The 27,491-nt window shown below is 35.8% G+C and overlaps 1 protein-coding gene across 1 annotated transcript; it reads left to right on the top strand.

The window, feature by feature from the left end:
- The first annotated feature begins 4,991 nt into the window (after positions 1–4,991).
- Positions 4,992–25,747, top strand: GNRHR (gonadotropin releasing hormone receptor). Its single transcript, XM_046655957.1, has 3 exons — positions 4,992–5,513; positions 22,726–22,945; positions 25,503–25,747. Exons 1-3 carry the CDS (start codon positions 4,992–4,994, stop codon positions 25,745–25,747), a joined length of 987 nt encoding a protein of 328 aa, XP_046511913.1.
- Positions 25,748–27,491: the final 1,744 nt, after the last annotated feature.

Genomic DNA, 27,491 nt, shown 5'->3' on the forward strand with positions numbered 1-27,491 from the left:
CATTACTGCCAGAATCAACAAGCACATTCAAAATCCAAATGGTTGACCCATCTAACAGCCTAGATTCAAGGTTCTTTGAGCTACTTAAATGTATCAAACTTCATTCACCTCCACTTCACCTATCCACTTTCATGGCCATACCCTGTACTTTTTTGTTAATCAGAATATATCTTCACATCTGGAATCTTAAATTCAAATTTCTATCTACATACTCCTAAATTTATGACTCCCTTACTCCATAATAACTTGTTTTCATCCCATCAAGATCCTCTTTTCTTGATGCCCCTGTTCTATTTGAATCTACCGCTACCTCTATCCCTTTCATAGATCCACTTCCTTCCCTATCAACCCTAAACTCCTCGGTGTCTTACTGTATAAACAGCTCCTTTAAGGGATCTGCTCCTTTGTCTTTCTGCTAGGTCTACCCTAATCCTTCGGCCTGCTCTCCTTCTCTACTGGTTCCATCCCTAAATCTCTAAACATCCTCAAGACACATATATCTATTTTTAAAATCTTTTTTTCTTTATTTTATACCACTTCTTCAAATCTCATATGCTCTTCTAATGGCTATTCTCACTAAAGCACTAAAGCTACTCTAGGCAAGTCATCAGTGACCTCCTAATTATCAAATCCTATTGACTCTTTTTAGGCCTTAGCCTATGTCTGAGATATCTGATTGTGTGAATCACTTCATCCCTCCTGAAATTCTCTCCTCCTATTACTGCCATCACATTACTCTCCTCTGGTCTCCTCATTACTTTACAATGCTCCCCAGTCTCTGTGTGCTCCTGAAATGATTGTGTTCACAGAGCTCTTTCCTGGCATTTATCTCTTCTCATTGTTCACACTCTCCCTAGGTAATCTCATCCATTTCTATGGCTTCAACTGCAAGCAATATACAAATATTCTACTGACTTATATCTCCAACCAAGATATATCTCTTGAGCCTCACAATTGCATAACCAAGTGCCTACTAAAAATTTCCTTTGGGCTAATTTATAGGCATCTCAAACTCAAGATGTCTAAAACTGCTCTCTCTCCAATATTCCTAGTCTTAGTAGACAGCCCATCCAACTCATTTTTCCAAGTTGGAAATTATGGACTAATTCTTTAATTCTTCCACTTTCTCAAAAACAAGAACTAACCAATCAAATCCTATAAACTATACCTTCTGTAAAATATATAAAACTTAAAATTGTCTCTCTCCAGTTTATGCTACCACTATGCTTTCCATGTTGTGTTGGTAGCAAGTGTTTTCTAAATAGATTAACTGCCTCAAGTTTTGATGTGCCCACTATTCCCCCAATCCTTACTATGTATTCTCTGTATGTTACACAAGCATCTTTCTAACGCACAAATTCAGCCATATCTACACCATACTACTCCATCCTTCAAGGCACTGTTTACAGGGGAAGCCCAAATTCCTTAGCATGTAATACAAGTTTTCCTGATCTGACGGCTGCCTCATCTTTTGCCACTCCTACTCTCACATACGTTTTTCCAGTCACATTGAACTTTCTAACACTGTATTTGAGCATCCTGCTCCAGCTGCTGAGGACGCCCTCCCATCCATCTATGCCATCTTCCAATCACTTAACTGCCTATCTCCTAAATTCTCTTTCCCTTCCTTCTTTACTTCTTTCTTTTATTTCTTTCCTTTGCTGTCTTTCCTTCCTTTTTTCTTACTTTAATAAACTAATACATTTTGGAAGAAGTTGCAACCAAGCTGAATCTTGGAAAGGGAAAGGAACAGAAAAGAAAGGAAAGGAAAGGATAGAAACTAATAATGAACATTCATGCTTCAGCTTTTTTCTTTCCCTAAATGTGTAAAGGCAAAGGGCAAAATACACTTCGGTATAATCAGATTTTATCATGAAACATTCTTTCCTTTTTTCTTTTGGTTGATGGCCCACATATAATAGCTTTTCAAGTTTGTAAAATCATTCCAATGGTTACCTTGTTTTGTTTTGTTTCAGGCATAGGGCCCTGATCAGATTAACTGACATGATGTATATGCAAAGCCTTTTGAGTTTTTCAGAATAATAAACTGTTATAAGGAACCTATTATAGCAATATAATAGGTACAAGTTATACTACATTACAGCTAATGTAATAGGTACAAATTTTATAGTCACAAATCTTGGATGTGAAAAAAACTGCCTTTCTTTAATATTCTATATAATTTTGCTCTCTCTCCTAAAAATCTCAATAGCTGATGGCTCAACAAACAGTACTTCTTTTGATCTATTGTGGCTTAAAACTACTGGCTTAAAACTACTTTTTTTAATGTTAGGAACATTTTATGTTTGTAATACAGTTTATTTGGAAGCTCTAATGAGAATTTTAATTTTTCTTTAACTTATCTGATTTCACTTATTCTTATTTACAGTCGATCCTTATTATTTACAAATTCAACTATTTGCTAAAATTTATTTGTAACCCCAAAATCAATATTTACAGTATTTTTATGATTATTCCCAGACATGTGCACGCACAGAGTGGGGAAAGTTTTGAGTTACCCAACGTGCAATTTCCAAGCTGAGGTCAAACAAGGCTATGCTCTGCCTTCTCATTCCAACTCTCATGCTATAAGCAAACATCCTTTATGTGGTATATTTAGTGTCATGTTTTTCACATTTTTGTGCTTGTTGGTAGTGATTTCACTGTTTAAAATGGCCCCAAGCATAGTCCTGAAGTGCTGTCCAGTGTTCCTAAGCACAAGAAGGCTGTGATGTGCCTTATGGAGAAAACATGTGTATTAGATGAGCCTTGTTCAGGCATAAGTTACAGTGCTAGGCGCTATGAGTTCAATGTTAATAGTCAACAATATGGTACATCCAGGAAAAGAGAGAGGAAACTTGCCAATCTATATGTGAGGCTGCTCTAGAAAGAGCATCATGAAACCATGGAAAATTGGTGAAATTTGTGGATTCATGAGACGAGGACTGATTTTTTTTTTAATATAGTAGATAGTATTGTTGTGAGGCTGAAAGTCAAAAAAGTTATGGTATCTAGTGTGAGCATTTCAAAAGGCAATATGGTGTGAAAAATATTAAGCTTGCAGGTGAGGCAGGTTCTGCAGATTAGGAAGCTTTGGAAGAATTTTTTAAATATCTGGTAAGTGTCATACAGGAAAAAGGTTATGAGGAAGAGCAGGTGTCAATACTGAGGAGACTGGCCTGTTTTACAAGGATGTTGGCAAATGAACCTATATAATGCAAATGGTGTTTTGGCTCCTAGGAACCCAAGCCTGTATTTTCGTTAGGGGAAATGGTTCAGTATTCACTAATTCAGTGTTCATGGCAACTTTATAGAATATAACTACAAATAATGGGAGTCACGTGTATATTTATGCTATACTTGTGCTTAAAAATATGTGATACATTTTTCTAAAAGGTATACTTCTCAAGATTTCTAACTCATTTATTCTTCCCATTAATTATTCTAAAACAAGTCCATTTCAGAACCAAAGTACTTCATTAGAAAATATTCCCAGACCCTTCAAAAAGCCACTAAGAAAGTCAGATTCCATGTCCTGCAGTATAATATTTCATCCAAGTCTAGAAGTAGTGAGAGAAAGCCAGTAATTCCGCGCATGTGCTGACAGCTTAGAGGGTGTCCAGGTAAACAACTGGTCTAAGCAGCTCAAGATGCAGGAGGCAGCTAGCACAGAGGGAATCTGAGGAGACACATAAGACATACCCAATATTCTTAGCTAATCTTCTGTAGTACAAAATAAGCTCCGTCAGGGCCTGGATGATGCTGTATGCACTTTTTATCACCAGCAAGAGCTAAGAGAGTATATAGCAGGTGTTTAGTAACTATTTATTAGATAAATGAATATAAGAAAGAATAAACAAGTAAATGAACCCACCAGAATGGACCACGTAAGTCAAAAGAGCCAGCTTTACTCTTAACATTATCATGGTTTTGGATGCCATGGAAGCAAACTAGTTGATGTAAAACAAATTAAGCTGGTGATTTAATAAATTCTAATGTAAGTCATCCCAGTATTGGTAAATAACAGCATCAAGCACCCACCAAGAAAGCTAAGGCAGTGACACAGAGATAGTTTCTAAGTGGCCCCAATGTGAAATGGTCAGATAACATACAAAAGAATATAAACAAATATTCACATTATATATAAACATATATAAATGTGGATACAGCATGTATATGGTATTCTCTTCAATGCCTATTTATATAGTATTCTTTTCCATTCCTGTGCAATAATGGCAAGTGCAATATTGAGATAATTGTAAAAGCAAGGTAATAATAAAAAAATAGTTAACCATTTTTATTCTAACTTAAGCATGGATAATCTGACCATTAAGATTATTGGATAAGTTTGAATGCAGCCCAATTTGTACTAGATCGAATCGATTCTATTAAGGTATTAATTTGGTGTTTTACGGATGATGGTTTTTAAATCAACATATTTGTCTAGTGTTTGAAATCTCAGCAGTGTATGGTTGAAAAAGAAAACAAGTGTTTTTGAGAAATGTATTAATTTCTTAAAACAACAGATTTTTAACTGGATCAAGTTCTTTTTTAGCGTTTTTCTTCATTTTCATTTTGCATCTGTTGGACAGAATGCTAACAAAATAGCTTTTAGAAAACCTCTTCATTAAAGTTATTTGAATAATATCATGAGTGAATTTTAAATTCAAACTGAGCTTCCAGTGTCCTTCTTAGGAAAAATGTTGTGAAAACTAGCCCATCTGCTGAGGTACTACAGTTACATTTGGCCCTCAGAATGTGTTTGACATGCTCTGTTTTAGCACTGTGTTGGATTATAAGCCCACAAAACAAGTTCACCTTGATCTTTCATATTAAATATAAAGTATCTCAAAAACAAAATGTGACATAAGCTAAACCTGTGCCGTTTCCATCTCAAGAAGGCAGAAATAAAACGGGACTTTGGGTTTGATTACAGTCAAACATCAGAAGTGCCAGAAACACAAGTCTTGAAGCTCCATCAGTTGGGAAGTATGGCAAACAGTGCCTCTCCTGAACAGAATCAAAATCACTGCTCAGCCAGCAACAGCAGCATCCCGCTGACGCAAGCCAACCTCCCTACCCTGACCTTATCTGGAAAGATCCGAGTGACAGTTACTTTCTTCCTTTTTCTACTCTCCACAACCTTTAACGCTTCTTTTTTGTTGAAACTTCACAAGTGGACTCAGAAGAAAGAGAATGGGAAAAAGCTCTCGAAGATGAAGGTGCTTTTAAAACATCTGACCTTAGCCAATCTGTTGGAGACTCTGATTGTCATGCCACTAGACGGAATGTGGAACATTACAGTCCAATGGTATGCTGGAGAGCTCCTCTGCAAAGTCCTCAGCTACCTGAAGCTTTTCTCCATGTATGCCCCAGCCTTCATGATGGTAGTGATCAGCCTGGACCGCTCACTGGCCATCACAAGGCCCCTAGCTGTGAAAAGCAACAGCAAGCTTGGACGGTCCATGATTGGCTTGGCTTGGCTTCTCAGTAGTATCTTTGCTGGACCACAGGTAAACCATTATCGTGAATTTGTTAGGATACGGCAATCACATATTTCCTATCTAAACTTGAGTATTGTATTGTATTGTTGTATGTCAAAGGCAGTACTATATTTTCTTTAAGAGTCTGGGCTCTGGAAGTCAGAGACCGGAATTTAACCCCAGCTCTGTTACCTTGGGAAAATTTCTTAACCTCTATGGGTTTCAGTTCCTTCATTTATAAAATGGAGGTAATGCCTACTTTATGCAGCTTTTGTGATGATTAAATGAATAATGTATTAAAGTGTCCACTGTAATCTCTATCACATGGTAAATCCTCCCCCAAAATGGAGCTATTCTCAAATTTTACCTCATACCCAGCTTATTCTCCATCTATGTTTCTTTTGCTCTGGTTAACACAGTAAATTGAGAGAATCTTTAGGAACTATGAAATTTTCATGAGTAGAAAGTATTTATAACATCTTATTTGGGGCTTCTTGAGCAAAAACTTTAAGAATTTTGTTACTGCAGATTAGGGAGAATTATTCTTAATTAGTATGTTGTTCTGCAGTTTGCAACTGGGTGGGATCGAATAAAGAGGCAAAGTGAAAAATCTTGGACTTCTGGAAATTTGAATATTTCCCTGAGGTTGACTTGAGCTTTTGGGGAGATAGTTTAGACTGTTACAGGCAATTAGCAACACTCTAAAACTGTTGGTGTAGGCACTGGCTCTCTCCTACAGAAGGCAGATATCTCTCCAGATTGTCTCATCTGAGTTAACCTGGTTAATTGACTTGCAGAATCTGCCTTTTTCAACAGTCAGATCTCTGAAGAAAAGGACATATTCTTGCAAATAGCAAATATTCTTTAATAATAGATGAACAAGCTGTCTCTCTGCTTGTAAATGTACTGCACAATGAACCCAGGGTACAAGAAAGTGTCAAGAAGGAAAGTCGGAGTTAACTAGGATCCTCTAAAAATTTGCCACTGCAAATGGAAATTTATCCAGACATCTAAACTTGCCAGGTGGTTAAAAAAGAAAAAGGAAAAGAAAAACTGCCATGCAAAACCCACTAAATAGTGCAAGACACTAAAAAGCGGGGTAACTAAATTTTCCCACCAATTCATCACTTAACTAAAATTTTTTGGAAATTAGATAAATTTAATTAGTGTGTGTTGTATGGCAGGAGAAATGGGAAAAAAATAAAATGCTTTGATTTCCCTGGAGAAAAATATAGTATAAGTATTCTCACAGTAACTTAATATACAAGAATAGGTTAGACAAATACTCACTTGAAATGACACTATTTAGCTAAGAACATGCCCTGAAATTTTCCAGTTTGTTTCTTTAAAGTGCTGCTTATTGATTGGTTTTCTTAGAGAAGATAAACACAAGTTAGGTTCGTAACACTGAGTCTGGTACTGATGAAACCAAGAAACAGCCCTCAAAGAAAACATAATTTGGTTGTAGAGAAAAAACTGATATAAAACTAATACAATTATTTACCAAAAACTTTCTAAACCTCTTACAAGTGTAAGAAGAGGGAGAGAAGAGTATGAGTTGAAATGGGGAAAGAAAGTTTCAGCGTACAGGTAGGATAAACAGTTTTTAAAGATGAATGGTATTGGGATGCAAAAAATAAGTCAAGGACACATACATGTTTCAGCAAAGGTTGGAAAGTTTGATTAATTTTCACAGGAGGCTAGTTTAGCTGAAGTGGAAGATCAAGAGTTAGAACTAGCAGGAAATCAGATTTAGTGATTGCTCCTTTTCCTTTGACCTCATAGCACACTACTTATTTGTCATAAAACATTGTGGTTACATGTTTTTTAGCCTGTCTTTCCCATTAAGGAATATGCTCTTAAATGTTGGAGACTGTTGAGTTTACTTTAATTATTATCACAGTACCCAATAAGATAACTAGCAAAAATAGAAATTTAAAATGTTTGGATACTCTGGTTTCTCTTTAGATCAAATAAACCTTTTACTTTTTACTAAAAAAAAAAAAGTTTGGATAAATTAATCAATGAAAGAGGGGTATAATGGATTTGTATTATAGAAGACATTGATAGCCAGGAGAAATTCTGAAATTAACGTGGGAGCCATATAGCCTTTGTGAGTCCTGTGCAAGGAGCCATATTTTATTGTTGTTTTTTTCCTTTTTTCCAGTTTTACTGAGACATAATTGACATAGATCAGTAAAAGTTTAAGGCATACAGCATGATGGTTTGATTTACACATATTGTGAAATGATTATAACAATAGGTTCAGCTAACATCCCTCATCTTGTATCGATACAATAAAAAGAAAAAAATTTTCTTCTTGTGATGAGAACTCTTAGGATTTACTCTCTTAACAACTTTCGTATACATCACACAGCAGTCTTAGCTATAGTCATCATGTTGTACATCACTAAAATGATTTTTCTAGCAAAAATATTTTAAGAAGGGCGCAGCCCCATGGTCGAGTGGTTAAGTTCATGTGCTCTGCTTCAGCGGCCCAGGGTTTCACCAGTTCAGATCCTGGGCACGGACATGGCACCGCTCATCAGGTCATGATGAGGTGGTGTCCCAGATGCCACAACTAGAAGGACCCACAACTAAAATATACAACTATGTACTGGGGGGATTTGGGGAGAAAAAGCAATTAAAAAAAAGAAAATTGGCAACAGTTGTTGGCTCAGGTGCCAATCGTTAAAAAATATATATATATTTTAAGAAAAGTTACATAGACTCAAGTAGAGTGAAGAGAGACAAAGAAGCCTTTCAGATCATCGGGCAACAAGCTGATTAGGTTTGGGGATGGGGTGGTGTCAGAGAGAATTGATTGTAAGGGAGAATTTCAAACGTAAAAACAAAACTTGTCAACAAAATGGATTTAGGGGGTTAATAATAGAGTGGAGTAAAATAAAGCTCCAGTATTCTTAGCCAAGGAGTTTTAATAGTAAAATCATTGAAACAGACAAGTAGGTTGAGAGGAGGAATGTGTGTTTTTTGGTCTGCCTGTCTATTTATTTGTTTGAAGGGAGAGGGAAGGCAGGCTACGAAAAGAGCTAAAAACATTCTCTTTAGGACATGATGCTGGGTATAGACAGTCTTTATAAGTATGCCTATTTGGAAAGTAGTTGGTAATTTGGGATACCGATGTAGATGGAAGTCTACACAGAAGTAGAAAGAGGTCAATTTGTGATAACTGAAACCCAAGCCACAATTTCACTGTCCTTTAAAGGACATTCTCAGAGACTATAAATAAAATATTGGTTTATTAATTAAATTATTTTCATCTAAGAATATCACAGCAATAATAGAAAGATAACGCCAAATATTTATCTATCTTGATGCAGTAAAAAGAAAATATGAAATTAACTTTGAATTGCTTAGGAATTTCATGCAATAGCCTGACCTCAAACACATTACTCTCTCTGAGAGATTTATGTGAATATGGGCCACAGAAAATGATGGTGCTATTTTATTTTGTAAAATAAATGACTCATCTTTACTTTCAGCAGGACTTTAAATTTATAAAGCACTTTGCTGAAGTTTCCTGAAAAATCTCATATACGTAACCTTCCTGTATCATGTGGACTCTATGTGGTACATAAAACAATTTTACTATCCTTATTTCACATGTAAGAGAATGTACAAGGGAATCTTTGAAAGCAATGATTTTGAATCCTTTTAGGCAAATACCCAAAGTAAGAAACACATACTGCATAGAGAGTCTGTCTGTCTCCCTCTCTTTCTCTCACACACCTATAACCAAAAAAAGTTTAGGAAATAAATATTCTGCTCTGTCCAATTTCATTTTCTAATATTGATTGCAACTAACTGATGGGCACAACCTGCAGTTCAAAAACGACTGGTTTAAAGGGATTCGTTGGCTTTCCCAATGTCACTTGGCCTGTTGGACTCAAGTATTCTTAAAGTCCAGTTTTTCTTTTGTTATAGCTTGAGATTTCAATCCTGTGACTAATGTTACACCTATATTTGATGGGGAAGACAAGAGATAGAGAAGGACTTTTTATTTCTAGACTGTGACACACATTGAATGTCCCTCATGCTTCACTAAGCTCTACAGATAAGCCCATTGACAAAGGCACATCCTGTCGTGGCTAATTTACATTGAAAGGATGACTTTAATCATCCTTTGGTGCATATACTGATTTTCTGTTACTTGAGTAATTCATACTTAGATTTAAAAAAAAAATCTAACAAAGCTAGTTGTCACAACTCAGGCCTGGGAATCGAGGAATTTATGACATTTTGCTAGAGCTCAGAATGACCAAATTTCAGATTGGCCACCTTGCTTTCCACCTTCCTGATGACTAACCTCAGAGTTCTAGGATCGTTTGGGGATATATTTTCAAAAGTTTCAGTGTAGTGTAGCTAAACTTTCAAAATTTTTCCAATAATTGATTTTTTTTAAAAAAAAACAAAATTCTATGTGGAACCCCAATAAATGAAACAGATGTAAGTGGAGCTGCTCTGGTTGCAAAGGGATAAGGGAGCCCCAGTCCTCTGCTTGGCCATTCAATAGCCCCAGTCACAGTCTCTGAAGACCTCAGATCTCCCTGCAACAAAGTTTGAAAGGTAGTAGGATAGTAGAAATGGTATGAGTATTGGATTTAAACAAAGTTGCTTGCAGATCTCAATGCTGTCTCTTACCAGCTATGTAGTTCTGAGTAAATTACTTAACTAAGTTTAAAAGGGTAATTGTAAAGAATAAGATACAAAAAACTATCTAGTACAAGACTTTATACTTAAACACTCAGTTAATGTTCATTCCTTTCTCTACTCCTGTCTCCATTCCTTCCTTCATAATAGGTTTCTGAACTCAGGAAAGAAAATAATATGGAAATATGAGTACAAAAACAAAACAATTCTCTAAGAGAATACTCTAAGGGAATTGCTTACATAAAGGTTGATTATTTAAAATTTCTTAAAATTGTAACATTAATTCTGACTGATAAGTAAATTTGGCCAATCTACTTCCTAGTCACCAAGCTATCCTACTCTCTCTGAAAGCTATAAATGACAGAACATAACAATTTAACTCCTGGAGTTATCATTTCTAAAAGGAGGATAAGAAAGGAAGGAAGGAAGGAAAGGGGAAAAGGACAGGGAGATGGGGAAAAGAAAAAAAGAACAGAAAAGGGCAAGAAACATGACTTGAAAGGAGATCTGATTTAAGACCATCTGTGGTTTGGCTGGTAAGTGCATGTTGAGAAGAAAACATTTCCTGAATTAGCTCTGTCCATATCTAACCAAATATCACACAGTCTCCAATGATAGCTGTCTAAAACCACAAGAATTCCAGTGTAGCGGATTATTTCCAGAAAGAGTTCATACTACTAGCTTATCTGTGTTAATATGGAGCATGACATATTGACAGCTTTTAAATTCTATAGTTAACCCAGGCCTGCAGGCAAGATACATGAGCCATCCTTTAGTCACTGGTGTAGAGATATGTAGTCTGAAGATGTGTGGAGGCTTGCCTTGACACACAAAGAATTTAGAGGGCTAGAATGCACTTCTGAACTTGACAAGTAGCTTAAATTCAATAAATACTCATGACACATGTACAGGATGCCAAGAACTATACTGGAACATAGTAATAGCATGTTAATAGCAGAAATAACGATGATGATGATAAATCATAGCTACTGAGGACATAAATATATGCCAGGAATTGTGCTAAATGCTTTTGCATGCATTATTTCATGTAAGGCTCCCAACAACCCTAAAAATTAGATACAACTATTATCCTTATTTTATCATGAAGAAACTAAGGTTAAGAATGTTACATAACATGCCCAAGATTACCATCTAGTAAGTGGAGGTGTCACTACATCCAGTTAACTCCATACCCAGAGCTTTCAATAACTACACTACACCACACTATGCAATATTGTCTATTTCCTTTTTTTCCTGTAGAAGGTTGGAAAAGGAAAATCTTAAGGTGAGAATAGATTGTCAAGAGATATCAGGAAAAAATACATGGCATTCATTTATAAATACATATGGATACATATTTACAAGTTGTGTTCCTCAAAATTTTTACAATACTGGCTATGATTTATGTAGTGCTAGCTGTGTGCCAGGCACTATTTTAAGTGGTTTGCAAGCATTAACTCATTTACTTGTCAGGACAGCCTCTAGAGGTGGATACTATTAATATCTCCATTTTATAGATGAGAAAACTGAAGCACACCATCTAAGATAATTACCTTTGTAAAAGATTATGTAATGGTGTAATGAGTGTGGGATAAGGTGAGAGTTAAAAATAATTTTCTCAGAAGGAATGAGCATCTGCAATTGACTGTAAAGAAGGAAAACGGATAGCTCCCGTTTATGGCAAAATAAAGCAAACGCTGATGAGAACTGGAGCTGGGGATGAGAGAGGAGAAACATAAAGAAATTAAAGAAATATGATCCAAGGACAAAAGAACCACTAGAAATAAAGTGGATCTCCATATTAATCATTCAAATGAACCTGGCCTTGGAGCACAAAATAAACCGAGCCAAGCCTAAAGCAAATTAGTTTATGGGCAAGTAAACTGAATTTCCATAACACTTGAACTGTTCCTCTCATTTAGAACTTATCACAGTCTATCTCGTTTTACAGGTGTCACATACATACTCCTCTACCAAATATTTAATTCTCTGAAGCAAGATATTTATGGTTCCTCTTTTATGACAGAGAGCGCCTTGTATGGTTTTATGACCAAGGAGTTGCTTTAAAAATAAGCATTTGTTAAGTAAATAAAGATGATAACCAAACTCAAATCAGAGTACTATATTGCAAAGTCACTTTTATTGAAATTTTCATCATTATGACTTAAAATATGAAATATCAAAGTGAAAAATGTGGCCCAGTGCAGAGCAGAAAGTCAAACTCAAGTCATCTGGTTCCCGGTCCAATTGGAGAAGTAGAGACAGAAGTAGTTAAGATTTTTTAAAAATATAAAATTCTCAGTTTCTATGTGAAATAACCCTTCCAAAGACTTCAACTCACAACATCTGGGTGTTGAGTCAAATTCAAAACTTAACCTTAAGGTCAGATTGCAAAGAAGTATAGAAAACTGAAATAGGGTCACTTTGTAATGTGGAGAAAGTTGGTCTGGAATAACAGATGGAGTTAGCTGAATGCATGTTTGAGTTTCTTGACTTTAAGATTGCTGAAATGATCATTAGCTGCCCTCTAGTGGATTAATTTAAAAATTCTTTTTTGCCCTTGAAGCTGAAAAAAGATCTGAAACTGAAAATCAATATTTTAATTACAAATAAAAGAAACAGGATCATATTCTATACTATATTTACTTATAATTTTATGTTTTTATTTATATTGTTTATTATATTTGTATTCCATTAAATTTTTTATTCTAAAAGCAAAGAAAGGAAATATAGTTTGTGGGCTTTTTAAAAAAAAGATATATTCCACTCCCAGTCCATCACCCCAAAAAAGAAAGAAACCCAGGGTCTGTTAAATTAATAAAATAAAATTAAAATTCACTAATTCAATCAAAACCTTAAAAAAAAGAATACAGTCCCTCATTTGCTTAAGTAAAAGAAATCCTGGCAAGAAAAGCAAAAATAAACAAGATGACTACATCAAACTAAAAAGTTTCTGCACAGCAAAGGAAACTATTAACAAAATGAAAAGGCAACCTACTGAATGGAAGAAGAAATATGCAAATCATATATCTACTAACGGGTTAATATCCAAAAGATATAAAGAATTCATTAGCAAAATAACTCAATAACAACAACAACAACAAAATCCACTTTAAAAATGGGCAGAGGATCTGAACAGATGACTTTCCAAAGAAGATGTATAGATGACCAACAAGTTCATGAAAAGGTGCTCAACATCACTAATCATCAGGGAAATGCAAATCAAAACCACAATGAGATATCACCTCACATCTGTTAGAATGACTATTGTCAAAAAGATAACAAATAACAAGTGTTGGCAAAGATGTAGGGAAAAGAGAACCCTTGTGCACTGTTGGTGGGAATGTAAATTGGTGCAGTCACTATGGAAAACAGTATGGAGGCTCCTCAAAAAATTTGAACTACCATATGATCCAGTAATTCCACTTCTGGGTATTAATCCAAAGAAAATAAAAACACTAACTCTAAAGGATATCTGTGCAACCCCTCACCCCATGTTCACTGCAGCATTATTTACAATAGCCAAGATATGGAAACAATGTAAGTGTTCATTGATGGATGAATGGATAAAACAAGTGTGGTATATACATACAGTAGAATATTATTCAGACATAAAAGAGAAGGAAATCTTGCCATTTGTGACAACATGGATGGAACCTGAGGGCACTGAACAAAGTGAAATAAGTCACACAGAGAAAGACAAATGCCATATGATCTCAATTATATGCAGAATCTTTAAAAAAAACAAAAACACAAACTCACAGATACACAGAACAGTTGGTGGTTGCCAGAAGCAGGGGTAGCGGGTGGACAAAATGGGGGAAGGTGGTCAAAAGTTACAAACTTCCAGTTATAAAATAAATAAGTCCTGTGGATGTAATGTACAACATGTTGACTATAGTTAATAATATTGTATTACATATTTGAAAGTTGTTAAGAGAGTAGATCTTAAAAGTTCTCATTACAAGAAAAAAATTGTAACTGTGTGGTGATGGATGTTAACTAGACTTACTGTGGTGATCATTTTGCAGTATATACAAATATTGAATCATTATGTTGTGCATTTGAAACTAATACAATGTTACTTAATGGCATAATGTCAATTATGCCACAATAAAAAAAAAGAAGAAATAAAAGGATACAGGTTTTTTAAAAAAGGAAATTTTGGGAGAGCAATGTCAGCGTCATGGCAGAGTGAGCTTGCCTGGGACTCTCTCCCCTCCAACATACAACAAAAAGGAGCAACAATATTCCAACAAAAAATATCCTAATAGCACAGGAATCCTCAGAGACCCGCAGCAGCCAAATGTCAGAGGGCAGACAGGTTGGAGCCCCCCTCAGAGGAGCTTGAACGAGGGAAGAGAGAACTTCACTCCCTCCCCTAAAGACTGGGATCACTGCCACGGGAGGCTCCGTGAGGGAAGGAGCGGTGGGGTCGCACATCCGCAGGATCACCCAGGACTCCCATGGGCCCATGCAGCCCAGAGGGAAGCCCTCTAATGGTTGAAAGCTTTTGCGTGGGGTGACCTCATCAAGCCAAACCCCAGGAGACCAGATAGTGAGAGCTGATGGGGAAACAGTCTGTGGGCACGAGAAAGTGCCCCCCCAACCCGCATGGCGCCATCTTGGCTGAAGGCAGAGGGCTCAAAATAGGCAGCTCTTGACCTCCATCTAGTGGTGACAGGCTGTAACTTCAACTGAACAATATCACTATGAGGAAAAATCGTTCTTCTAGCATCAAAAAATTCATAAAAGCTCCAGACTAGAAGGAAAACAATAAAAACACAGAATTATGTCCTGAGCACTTGGAAATAAATAAACTAAATGACCATGAATTCAGAATAGCTATCATCAGAAAACTCAGTGAGGTAAAGGAAAATATACAGAAACAAGTCAACGAGTTCTGGAGTTACTTCACAAAAGAGATTGAAACTATAAAGAAGAATCAATCAGAAATACTAGAGATGGGGTCAGCCTGGTGGCAAAGCGGTTAAGTTCGCACGTTCCGCTTCTTGGCAGCCCAGGGTTCACCAGTTCGGATCCTGGGTGTGGACATGTCACCGCTTGGCAAAAGCCATGCTGTGGTAGGCGTCCCACACATAAAGCAGAGGAAGATGGGCAAGGATGTTAGCTTAGGGCCAGTCTTCCTCAGCAAAAAGAGGAGGATTGGCAGTAGTTAGATCAGGGCTAATCTTCCACAAAAAAAAAAAGAAGAAAGAAATACTAGAGATGAAAAATACAATGGATCACATAAAACAAAATATGGATTCCCTGAATGTCCATGTGGACACCATAGAGGAGAAAATTAGCATAATCGAAGACAGGTTGAATGGCTCCAGACAGAGGAAGAGAGAGAACTAAGACTAAAAAGAAATGAAGAAAATCTTCAAGAAATAGCCAACTCAATGAGGAAATGCAACATAAGAATTATCAGTATCCGCAAAGGCGAAGAAAAGGAGAATGGAGCAGAAAGCATGCTCAAAGAAATAATAGCAGAGAACTTCCCAAATCTAGGGAATGAGAGGGAAATGTGTGTGGAAGAAGCTTTCAGATCTCCCAGATATGTCAATGTAAAAAGACCTACTGCAAGGCATATAGTAGTAAAACTGGCAAAAAAGAATGACAAAGAAAGAATACTCAGGGCAGCAAGGCAGAAGAAAATAACCTACAAAGGAAGCCCTATCAGACTTCCAGTGGATTTCTCTGCAGAAACCTTACAAGCTAGGTGAGATTGGAATGACATATTCAAAACTTTAAAAGATAAATATCTTCAGCCAAGAATGCTCTATCCAGCAAAAATATCCTTCAGATATGAGGGAGAAATTAAATTTTTCCCAGAAACACAAAAGCTAAAGGACTTCGTAGCCATGAGCCCCCCCTACAAGAAATCCTCAAGAAGGCCCTCATACCTGAAAAAAGAAAAGAAGGGAGAAAGGGGTCACAAAACACAGAGTAAGGAGACAAATAGATAGAATCAGAATAGGATAGCAAATATTCAACTACAGCATTAAGATAAAGGGAAGGAAAACACCAAAAACAAAGACAATCTTATCACTTTAACCACAAATTCACAACACAAGTTGGAATAAGAGATGAAAATAATAACTTACAAGGGGAGGAGGAAAGAGACTGAATCAGTTTAGGCTAAGGAAATAAGAGGCCACCAGAAAATGGACTATGTTATGCACGAGATTCTGAATACAAACTGCATGGTAGCCACTAAACTAAAAAACAGAAGAGAGACACAAAAAATAAATAAGGAAAAAGCTAAGACACCCAGCATATGAAATGGCAGAATGAGTAGGGCAAAACACACAGGACGAGAAACAAAGGAAATGAAGGAAAACCAGAAAATGAGTGACAGAATGACAGCATTAAGCCCTCATGCATCAACAATCACCCTCAATGTAAATGGATTGAACTCTCCAATAAAAAGACACAGAGTGGCAAGATGGATTAAAGAACAAGATCCAACAATCTGTTGCCTCCAGGAAACACACCTCAGCTCCAATGACAAACACAGGCTCAGAGTGAAGGGGTGGAAGACGATAATCCAAGCTAATGGCAAACAAAAGAAAGCAGGTGTTGCAATACTTATAGGAGACAAAGTTGATTTCAAGATAAGGCAGGTAAAGAGAGACATAGAGGGTCAATATATAATGATGAAAGGAACACTACATCAAGAAGAAATAATGCTTATAAATATCTATGAACCCAACACAGGAGCACCAAAGTTCATAAAGCAACTATTAACAAACCTAAAAGAAGATATCAAAAATAACACAATAATAGTAGGGGACCTCAACACCTCACTAACATCATTGGACAGATCATGCAGGCAGAAAATCAACAAGGAAACAGTGGAATTAAATGAAAAGCTAAAACAGTTGGACTTAATAGACATATATAGAACACTCCATCCCAAAACAGCAGAATACACATTCTTCTCAAGTGTGCATGGAACATTCTCAAGGATAGACCATATGTTGGGAAACAAGGCAAGCCACTATAAATTTTAAAAAAATGAAATAATAACAAGCATCTTCTCCAATCATAATGCTATAAAGCTAGAAATTAATTACAAGAAAAAGTTGAGAAAGGGACAAAGATGTGGAGACTAAACAATATGCTGTTGAACAAGCAATGGATCATTGAAGAAATTAAGGAAGAAATAAAAAAAATCTGGAGACAAATGAAAATGATAACATACCATAGCAACTCATTTGGGATACAGCAAAAGCTGTATTAAGAGGGAAATTCATTGCAATACAGGCACCTCTTAACAAACAAGAAAAATCCCAAATAAGCAATCTCAAATTACACCTAACTGAATTAGAGAAAGAAGAACAAACAAAGCCCAAAGTCAGCAGAAGGAGAGAAATAACAAAAATCAGAGCAGAAATAAATGCTATTGAAACAAAAAAGGCAGTAGAAAGGATCAATGAAACAAAGAGCTGGTTCCTTGAGAAGATAAATAAAATTGACAAACTCCTAGGCAGACTTACAAAGAAAAAAAGAGAGAAAGCTCAAATAAACAAAATCAGAAATGAAAGTGGAGAAATAACAACAGACTCCACAGAAATACAACAGACTATAATAGCATAATACAAAAAACTATATGCCAACAAAATGAATAACCTAGAGGAAATGGATAAATTGTTAGACTCTTACAATCTCCCAAAACTAAGTCAAGAAGAAGTAGACAATCTGAACAGACCAATCACAAGGAAAGAGATTGAAACAGCAATCAAAAGCATCCCAAAGAATAAAACCCCAGGATCAGACGGCTTTCCTGGGAAATTCTACCAAACTTTCAGAGAAGATTTAATACCTATACTTTTCAAGCTATTCCAAAAACTTAGGGAGCATGGAACACTTCCTAACACATTCTACAAGGCCAGCATCATGCTGATACCAAAGCCTGACAAGGACAGCACGAAAAAGGAGAACTAGAGGCCAATATCACTGATGAACATAGATGCAAAATTTCTCAACAAAATTTTGGCAACCCGAATTCAGCAATTCATCAAAAGGATCATACATCATGACCAAGTTGGATTCATACCAGGGACACAGGAATGGTTCAACATCCATAAATCAATCAACGTGATATACCACATCAACAAATTGAGGAATAAAAACCACATGATCATCTCAATAGATGTAGAGAAAGCATTTGACAAGATCCAACAGCCATTTATGATAAAAACTCTGAACAAAATGGGGATAGAAGGAAATTATCTCAACATAATAAAGGCCATACATGACAAACCCACAGCCAACATCATACTCAATGAGCAAAAACTGAGCGCCAACCCCATGAAAACAGGAACGAGAAAAGGATGCCCTCTATCACCACTCTTATTCAACATAGTACTGGAGGTTTTGGCCAGAGCAATTAGGCAACAGAAAGGAATAAAAGGAATCCAAATAGGGAGGGAAGAAGTGAAACTCTCACTGTTTGCAGACGACACAATCTTATACACAGAAAACCCCAAATAATCCATTGGAAAACTTTTAGAAATAATCAACAACTACAGCAAAGTTGCAGGGTATAAAATCAACTTACATAAATCAGTAGCATTTCTATACTCTAATAATGAACTAACAGAAAAAGAACTCAAGAACACAATACCATTCACAATTGCAACAAAAAGAATAAAATATCTCGGGATGAATCTAACTAAGGGAGTGAAAGACCTATACAATGAAAACTACAAGGCTTTCCTGAAAGAAATGGATGGCAACATAAAGAGATGGAAAGACATCCCACCTACACGGATTGGAAGAATAAACATAGTTAAAATGTCCATACTACCTAAAGCAATCTACAGATTCAACGCAATCCCAATCAGAATCCCAACGACATTCTTTACAGAAATAGAACAAAGAATCGTAAAATTCATATGGGGCAACAAAAGACCCTGAATTGCTAAAGCAATCCTGAGAAAAAAGAGCAAAACGGGAGGCATCACAATCCCTGACTTCAAAACATACTACAAAGCTACAGTAATCAAAATAGCGTGGTACTGGTACAAAAACAGGTGCACAGATCAATGGAACAGAATTGAAAGCCCAGAAATAAAACCACACATCTATGGACAGCTAATCTTTGACAAAGGAGCTGAGGGCATACAATGGAGAAAAGAAAGTCTTTTCAGCAAATGGTGCTGGGAAAACTGGAAAGCCACATGTAAAAGAATGAAAATTGACCATTCTTTTTCACCACTCACAAAAATAAACTCAAAATGGATCAAAGATCTAAAGGTAAGACCTGACACCATAAGGCTTCTAGAAGAAAATATAGGCAGTACACTCTTTGACATCAGTATTAAAAGGATCTTTTTGGATACCATGTCTTCTCAGACAAGGGAAACAATAGAAAGAATAAACAAATGGGACTTCATCAGACTAAACAGCTTCTTCAAGGCAAGGGAAAACAGGATTGAAACAAAAAAACAACCCACCAATTGGGAAAAAATATTTGCAAGTCATATATCTGACAAAGCGTTAATCTCCATAATATACAAAGAACTCACACAACTCAACAACAAAAAGTCAAACAACCTGATCAAAAAATGGGCAGGAGACATGAACAGACATTTCTCCAAAGAAGATATATGGATGGCCAATAGGCACATAAAAAGATGTTCATCACCACTGATCATCAGGGAAATGCAAATCAAAACTACACTAAGATATCACCTCACAACCATTAGAACGGCAAAAATAACCAAAACAAAAAGTAACAAGTGTTGGAGAGGTTGTGGAGAAAAAGGAACCATCATACACTGCTGGTGGGAATGCAAACTGGTGCAGCCACTATGGAAAATAGTATGGAGATTTCTTAAAAAAAATTAAAAACAGAAATACCATATGACCCAGCTATCCCACTACTGGGTATCTATCCAAAGAGCTTGAAATCAGTAATTCCAAAAGTCCCACGCACCCCTATGTCCATTGCAGCATTGTTTACAATAGCCAAGACGTGGAAGCAACCTAAGTGCCCATCAACTGATGATTGGATAAAGAATATATGGTGTATATATATACAATGGAATACTACTCAGGCATAAAAAAGAATAAATTTGTCCCATTCACAACAACATGTATGGACCTTGAGGGAATTATGTAAAGTGAAATAAGCCAGATAGAGAAGTACAATCTCTATTTGACTCCACTCATATGAGGAATTTAAACATGTAGACAAAGAGGACAGATTAGTGGCTACCAGGGGAAAGGGGGGGTAGGGGGTGGACACAAAGCATGAAGGGGTGCACCTACAACAAGACGGACAAACAATAATGTACAACTGAAATTTCACAAGATTGTAAACTGTTATAAATTCAATGAAAAAATAGTTAAGATGGCAAAAAAAGAGGAAATTTTGTAACATTTTTGTTTGAATTTACTTGCTATCAGTTTTAAAGCATTTGGGCACTCAGCTTTCCATTTTAATAATGTTTCATAGTAAAATGAAGTTTCTCAGTGGAAAAGCTTGGAAATGAATAGGTAAGAAGAGTGCTTGATGAATGGGGAGAGAATGAATTAATGTCCGCTAGAACTTGCCTTTGAAAACTACTTGCAATGTTTCCTTAGCAGTTGATTCAATTTGAGCTTTTAAAAAAAAAATGTAATTACACACTTAGAGAAAGTTTTCAAGAATTGTACAAAGATTTCTGGGATATCTTTCCCTCAGATTCCCCAAATATGAACATTTTACTACATTTGCTTATTTGCTTTATTCTCTCGTATATACCTTTTTTTCTGAATTGTTTAAAAGAAATTTCAGACATGATATCTCTTTCCATACTTCAACATCTTTTTTCTCACACATAACCACATTAGAGTATCAAAATCAGGAAATTAGCATGGGTATAATACTATTACTTAATCTATATAGCTTATTCATATCTCACCAGTTGTCCGAATAATGTCTACTTAACAAAAGAAAATCCAAGATTATGTGGTGCATTCAGTTGCCAGATCTCTTTATGAGTCATGCCAGTCCTCTACTGAGGAACTGTTCCTTGGTCTTTCTTTGCATTTCATGACACTGACATTTTGGAAAAGTGCAGGCCAGTTATTTTACAGAATGCCCCTCAACTTGAGTTTGCTAATGTTTTCTCATGGTTAGATTCAGGGTAAGCACCTTTAGCAGAAATACTAAAGAAGTGATGCTGAGTTCTCAGTGCATTATACAAGGAAACAGAGGCTGTCAATTGGTCCCAATATTGGCAATGTTAACTTAATTATTAAGCTATTTCTCTACTGTAAAGCTATTATTTTACTCTTTATAATGAATAAATATCCTGCAGGTAGATACTTTGAGATGATGTAAATATTCTGTTTTCCTCAAACTTTCACCCACATTTTTACCATCCACTGATGATTCTTGTCTGAATGACTTATTATTATAGTGATTAAAAATGGTAATCACTACTTCCATTATTCCTTTTACATTTATTAGTTAGCTTTCTACAGTATCAAAGAGTTTTTCTTCTCCCCATTTATTTGTCGTTCTTGTTTTGTAATTTATATTAGCGTGGACTCATGGATTATTACTTTATTCAATAGTCTATTATTCTTTTTTATCAGTTTTTTTTTTGTTCGTTTGCTTGTTTTTAAATTTTCATGCTTAGACTGTCCCCAATTTAGCCCGCAGGAGCTCTTTCAAGCTTGGCTCTTTTGACATGTGGCATCATTCTTTGAGCACTTCCTGACCTTTCAACACAAACTGTTCCAAGCACATAGTGCACTTTGCCTGCCCCAGCTTTGGGGTGACCCACTTCTCCAATGAGCTCTGGTTCTTTTTGGTGAGAATGGTATTCAGAAAATGAGATCTGGGTACTAGAGTGCTGGATGTGCTCATTGCTACCAGGATATCATTGTTCCTAGGCTCTCTCAGCTGATAACTAGAAAATAAATATACTTATACTCATACACACACACATCAAATATATATTTACACATACACATCTATAGAGATTTTTCCTTACTCTTTTTTTATAGCTGTATAGCACTCCATTGTGTGGTCCACCATAGTTTACTCAGCTAATGTTCTGTGAACTGGTAGATTGAATTGCTGTCAATGTTTTTCAACTACAAACAATTCATCAATGAATAACCTTATGCATATGTATGTTCATATAATGGAGGTAGGGATGTGTCTTCAGGGTAAGTTCCTGGTTTAGGATTGCTGGGTCAAAAGTATATGCATATGTACTTAGGCTAGTCATTGCCCAATTCCCCTCCAGAATGGTTGTACCAATTTGCATTCCCATTAGCAACCCATGGGAGTCCTTGTTTCCCCACAGCAAGTCTGCAAGTTGAAATAATTTCAAAAAATCCAAAATCCTAGAGATCCATTTATATTACCCAAATGTATTTTAAATAAAGATCCACTTAAACTTTTCATAGAAATGCCTAAAGGATACTATCAAAGAGTTTAGCAGTTGCTTTGGGCATGTTAGAAGGCTAGCAGATTACAGAAGAGAAAACTTTCAAGAAAATGTGCAAATACTGTTTGAAAAAAAGTAAAATTTTTTAAATTTTTTATTTTCTCACACAGTTATACATCTTCCGGATGATCCATTTAGCAGACAGCTCTGGACAGACAGAAGGTTTCTCTCAATGTGTAACACACTGCAGTTTTCCACAATGGTGGCATCAAGCCTTTTACAATTTTTTCACCTTCAGCTGCCTCTTCATCATTCCTCTTCTCTTCATGTTGATCTGCAATGCAAAAATCATCTTCACCCTGACAAGGGTCCTTCATCAGGATCCCCACAGTATGTATTCCTTAGACTTGGTGTTAATTGTGAGTAAACAATATTTAAACAGCAATACTCAAAGCAGAGCCTCACTATGTGTCAGACACCATTCTAAGCAGTTTATACAAATTAACTCATTTAATATTCACAATGACCCCATGAGGCAATACTTTTATTACACCTTTATTACCCCCTATTTACAGATAAAGCAATTTAGTATCTCCTAATGTTCTAAATTTGCACCATGGAATTAAAGATGAAAGGACAATTACCCCATTTACCCAGTATAAGCATTGGCAAATTGTTCCTGCAGGGCCCATCACAACACTATACCCAATACCCGATTTCTAGAACATAGCAAAGTACCACTTGTTATATAGTAGCCAATAGATTTATTAAAGTTAAGCTGCTCTGTTTCACATTCAAATCTCCTACGTCCACACAACATAACTATGCACATTTGTGTGTATGTTGGGGTTGGGTATGCGAAACATTATTGAATATGTAATTGACTTTCATTTGAAACTTCACCGATGTAGTTGCACCTTTTTCGCTTCAGTAATCTGGTGCATTCTCAAAAACTAAAATTTGTGAATTTACAAAGTAAACATGGTTATGTTGCCATGATATCTGAAAGACATGTTATCAACAGCAAAATGCATAAGTTTCACCTGATACAACTTAACAGGAAAATCATCTTAATTATTATGGTGTGATTACTCTCAGGAGATATTTTCAAAAGGAAATAATTACAGTGATGCTTTATAGTAGATACTTGGGCAGTTTGCACCTCCCAGCATAAAATGCATTTGGTATTTCCTAAAAAGAATACTGCAAAAACTATTTGCCTTCAAAATCTTATCCTAGAGATATTCAGTTCTATAAGGGATGTATAAGAAGGGCACATGGAGAATAAGGAGATAGATCCCAAATAGGGATTAATCTGAAGAAATGTGAGTGATGCAAAAGCAGAAAAACAAAAAAGCAGAAGCAAGGAGCAATAGTGAAATATCACTAACAGAGTCAGTCATTTAATCTTTTATTTATTCAACCAATACATACTGACTACTCCATATTGCTGGAAACGGTGATAGATGTGGATACCATGGTGAATAAAACAGCCTAATAACTATACTGCTTTTCATGGAGTCTACAGTTGAAAAAGTCAGACAGTAAACAGTAAACCAATAATGAAATATTTCAAAAGAGGTAGAAGCACAGTATGTTGTAAGAGGTTCAATATTTTTTCAGAATGAGCCACTGTGCCAAGCCAAGATGCTTTTTTAAGTATGTTCACTTCTTTTGACTGCTTTATTACTTATATGTTACTAATGTTTACAGATATTGAGGAGTAGATGAAATATTATATGAAAAGAACAAGGCCCATAGCAAGGCACATAGTCAATGGTAATTAGGTTTGTATGACAAAAAATCTATAAGTAGTCTGTATTCAATAAATTATTTAAGACTTCTAGTCTAAAGTTAATTTTATGTTAAAATATCATGCATTTAATTATTTTCCTCCATATTTCCACTCTTTTATGATCAATGAATCGTTGGAAAAATAACTATTTCTGAATAGCACCATCTATGTCCCTCAAAAAAATATGGTATGTGAAGAGTATTTTTTATTTTAAAATAGTAGTTCTGGATTGTGAAAAACAAGAACAGATTTTGAGTACTTTAAAACTGCAGCTTTTTACTTTTAAGAACTAAGTCAAAACTTCATGTAAGCAGCCTGTTAAAGTCAGGAATTCCACTAAATTCCAGTGAATTTCCTCACAAGGGAAACAACCTACGAACTTTAAAGGATGTATCAATATGAAAAGTGAAATTGTTTTGGATATCACAGAGAGAAGCATATGGTTGAGAAAGATAATCTGGGGCAGCACACTTTCATCCATGCATGATTTTCATTATCCTTACTGTCAGAGATATTCAGATAGTGAGTATTCAGGAGTTCTGTGTAAACTCAGAATTCAGCTCAGCTTAACCTCAGTCTACTCTCTTAAATTTATATTTTAAGAGTTTGAGTACCTCCATATCTCAAATCCAAATTAGTTTGATGGAAACTCAACTTTAAGAGCAATATATGTTTAATTTTTTTAATCATTACGTGACTTAGAGGAAAACTTGGAATATAAACATGATTTTCAAACCAATTATTATTATTAAAAAATATCGGAGGGGCGGGCTCCGTGGCCGAGTGGTTAAGTTCGCGCGCTCCGCTGCAGCAGCCCAGGGTTCGGATCCTGGGCGCGGACATGGCACTGCTCGTCAGGCCACGTTGAGGCAGCGTCCCATGAGCCACAACTAGAAGGACCTGCAACTAAGATATACAACTATGTGCGGGGCGGCCGGGGGGAGGGGAGTTGGGGAGATAAAGCCGAAAAAAAAAAAAAGATTGGCAACAGTTGTTAGCTCAGGTGCCAATCTTTAAAAAAAAAAAAAAAAATTGGAAATTTGCTCCCATTATATTTTTCAGTTTGAATTGGGATTCTGTCTTCTTTTTTGTCCATTTTGGTTTTGTAATAAAACTGGTCTTTAAACACCTCCTGTTTTCTCTATCTAATAGAACTACAACTGAATCAATCCAAGAACAATATACCAAGAGCTCGGCTGAGGACCCTAAAGATGACGGTTGCATTTGCCACTTCATTTACTGTCTGCTGGACTCCCTACTATGTCCTAGGAATTTGGTATTGGTTTGATCCTGAAATGTTAAACAGGGTGTCAGATCCAGTAAATCACTTCTTCTTTCTCTTTGCTCTTTTAAACCCATGCTTTGATCCACTTATATATGGATATTTCTCTCTGTAATTGATACATCACACAGGAAGTCACCTAAAGAAGAGCAAGTTAATGAATTTCCTCATTTGGGAATGATAAACGCAAAGGTTGTAGCACATTTACAATAAACAAAGCAGAGTTTGAAATTATGTTATCATTCTTACTCTTTTAGAAATCACATTTTCAGAGACTCAAATACAAGGAAAAAAATTTCAGAAAAAACAATGAAATATTTCCCTATAATCATAAGCTTCTAGATTAATCTGCCCCCTTTCTGAGCTCCTATAACACATTATGTGGGTTTCTTATCACTTTCTCCTTATATAATAATGTATAAATATTTAAAATAGCCACGATAAAATAGCCGTAAGGCAAAGAGATTCCAAAAAGTAAGGCTGAGAAACTACAACACAGTCTTAACCTAGACATGCCTTGGAGGGTTCTTTCCAAGGGGTTTAGCAGCAATTACGATTTTATGCTACAATAATACATAGAGCACAGAGACAATATTTCCCTTGTCCATAAGATCAATTTTCCCTCACGTGGTTTAAAAAAAATGATGCAATGAATCTAATTTTTTTCTTTGGCTTCAAAAGCATTCTGATGTTTGGAGTATTCAGCAACCAACCCACCACGCACTCCACCAACCTGACAAGACTTACAAGCAGTTCTCCTTCGTCCCATTCTAGACATGGTGAGGTTGTGAAGTGCCTTCATATAAAGAGGAGTTTTAGAGGGGTTAGCATTTGGACGGGGGTTAGAACATTCCTCTCGGCTGGACCGTCCATGGAGTTTGTGGTAATTTACTTTAGTATTAATAACATTGTTTTTAAATACAGTCTAGAAAAGATCTATACTAATTATGTTTTATACATAGTATATTCTATGTTTTAATAGGAGATTTTGTTCTATTTCTGATTTCACCAAATCCATAATCCACAAATCACTGAGAAAAATAAAGAAATCAAGCAAATACACAAGCGAAAAGATGTTGATATGTAAGAGGAACTCTGAAAACTACAGTTTCAATATATACAGGTCAAAGAAGACAGCAGAGTATTGGAAAAAGGAAAAGAAAAACTCTGTAAATGTGTAACTAACACCTACTGATACTCACATTAAGTGGTATGGTTTCCAAAATAGATTAGCCCAATACCTCTTTTAATTCAGGCCTGTTTCTATCCATTCCATGAAAAAGGGGAGAGGATAAAAATAATGGGACTATTATATCATTAAACGAGAAAACTATATATAAGGGACTTAAAAGAAATTTAACCATTATTTAACTTCTTTTTTAAAAAATAGGTAAAGTACCATTATATTCACATGAGATATATAGTGCCACACAAAAGATGAAACATAATTTCCAAATATTCCAGGGAATGTGGAATTACAGAAAGTAAATTGCTAATTAGATTAATGATAGCTCTTTCCTTTCCTTATTTGTCAGTTCTCAGACTTTACGTTTTTTAGTGTGGGGGGGTTTTTTTCCACTCCCTACATTATTTTCCATTTCTGTCTCCATTGGTCCTATTTCTATTATCATTGAGCTCCTTCCCTCTACTCTTTCATTCATATCTTCTTTATTACTAATCTCATACGTTTAATTAACAAATCCATGGCCCAAATCTACAGTTGGATTTGGCAAGGCTCAAAATTCATAATGTGCTAAAATGTTCAAAGTTAACTTTAAAGCATATATTGATACCAAGATTTTATAGTTCTGCTAGATAACACAGGAATGTAGATAAGTCAGAACAAAACCAATCTTCTC

Source organism: Equus quagga, chromosome 3, assembly GCF_021613505.1.
Source record: "Equus quagga isolate Etosha38 chromosome 3, UCLA_HA_Equagga_1.0, whole genome shotgun sequence".
NCBI lineage: Eukaryota > Metazoa > Chordata > Mammalia > Perissodactyla > Equidae > Equus > Equus quagga.

Bases quoted from the DNA above. Each gene is read 5' to 3' on its own strand.
- GNRHR (XM_046655957.1), top strand. From the start codon at position 4,992: ATGGCAAACAGTGCCTCTCCTGAACAGAATCAAAATCACTGCTCAGCC. The intron at 5,514-22,725 runs GTAAACCATTAT...TTTCTCACACAG, and splicing joins GTATCTTTGCTGGACCACAG to TTATACATCTTCCGGATGAT. The intron at 22,946-25,502 runs GTATGTATTCCT...TCTATCTAATAG, and splicing joins CCTTCATCAGGATCCCCACA to AACTACAACTGAATCAATCC.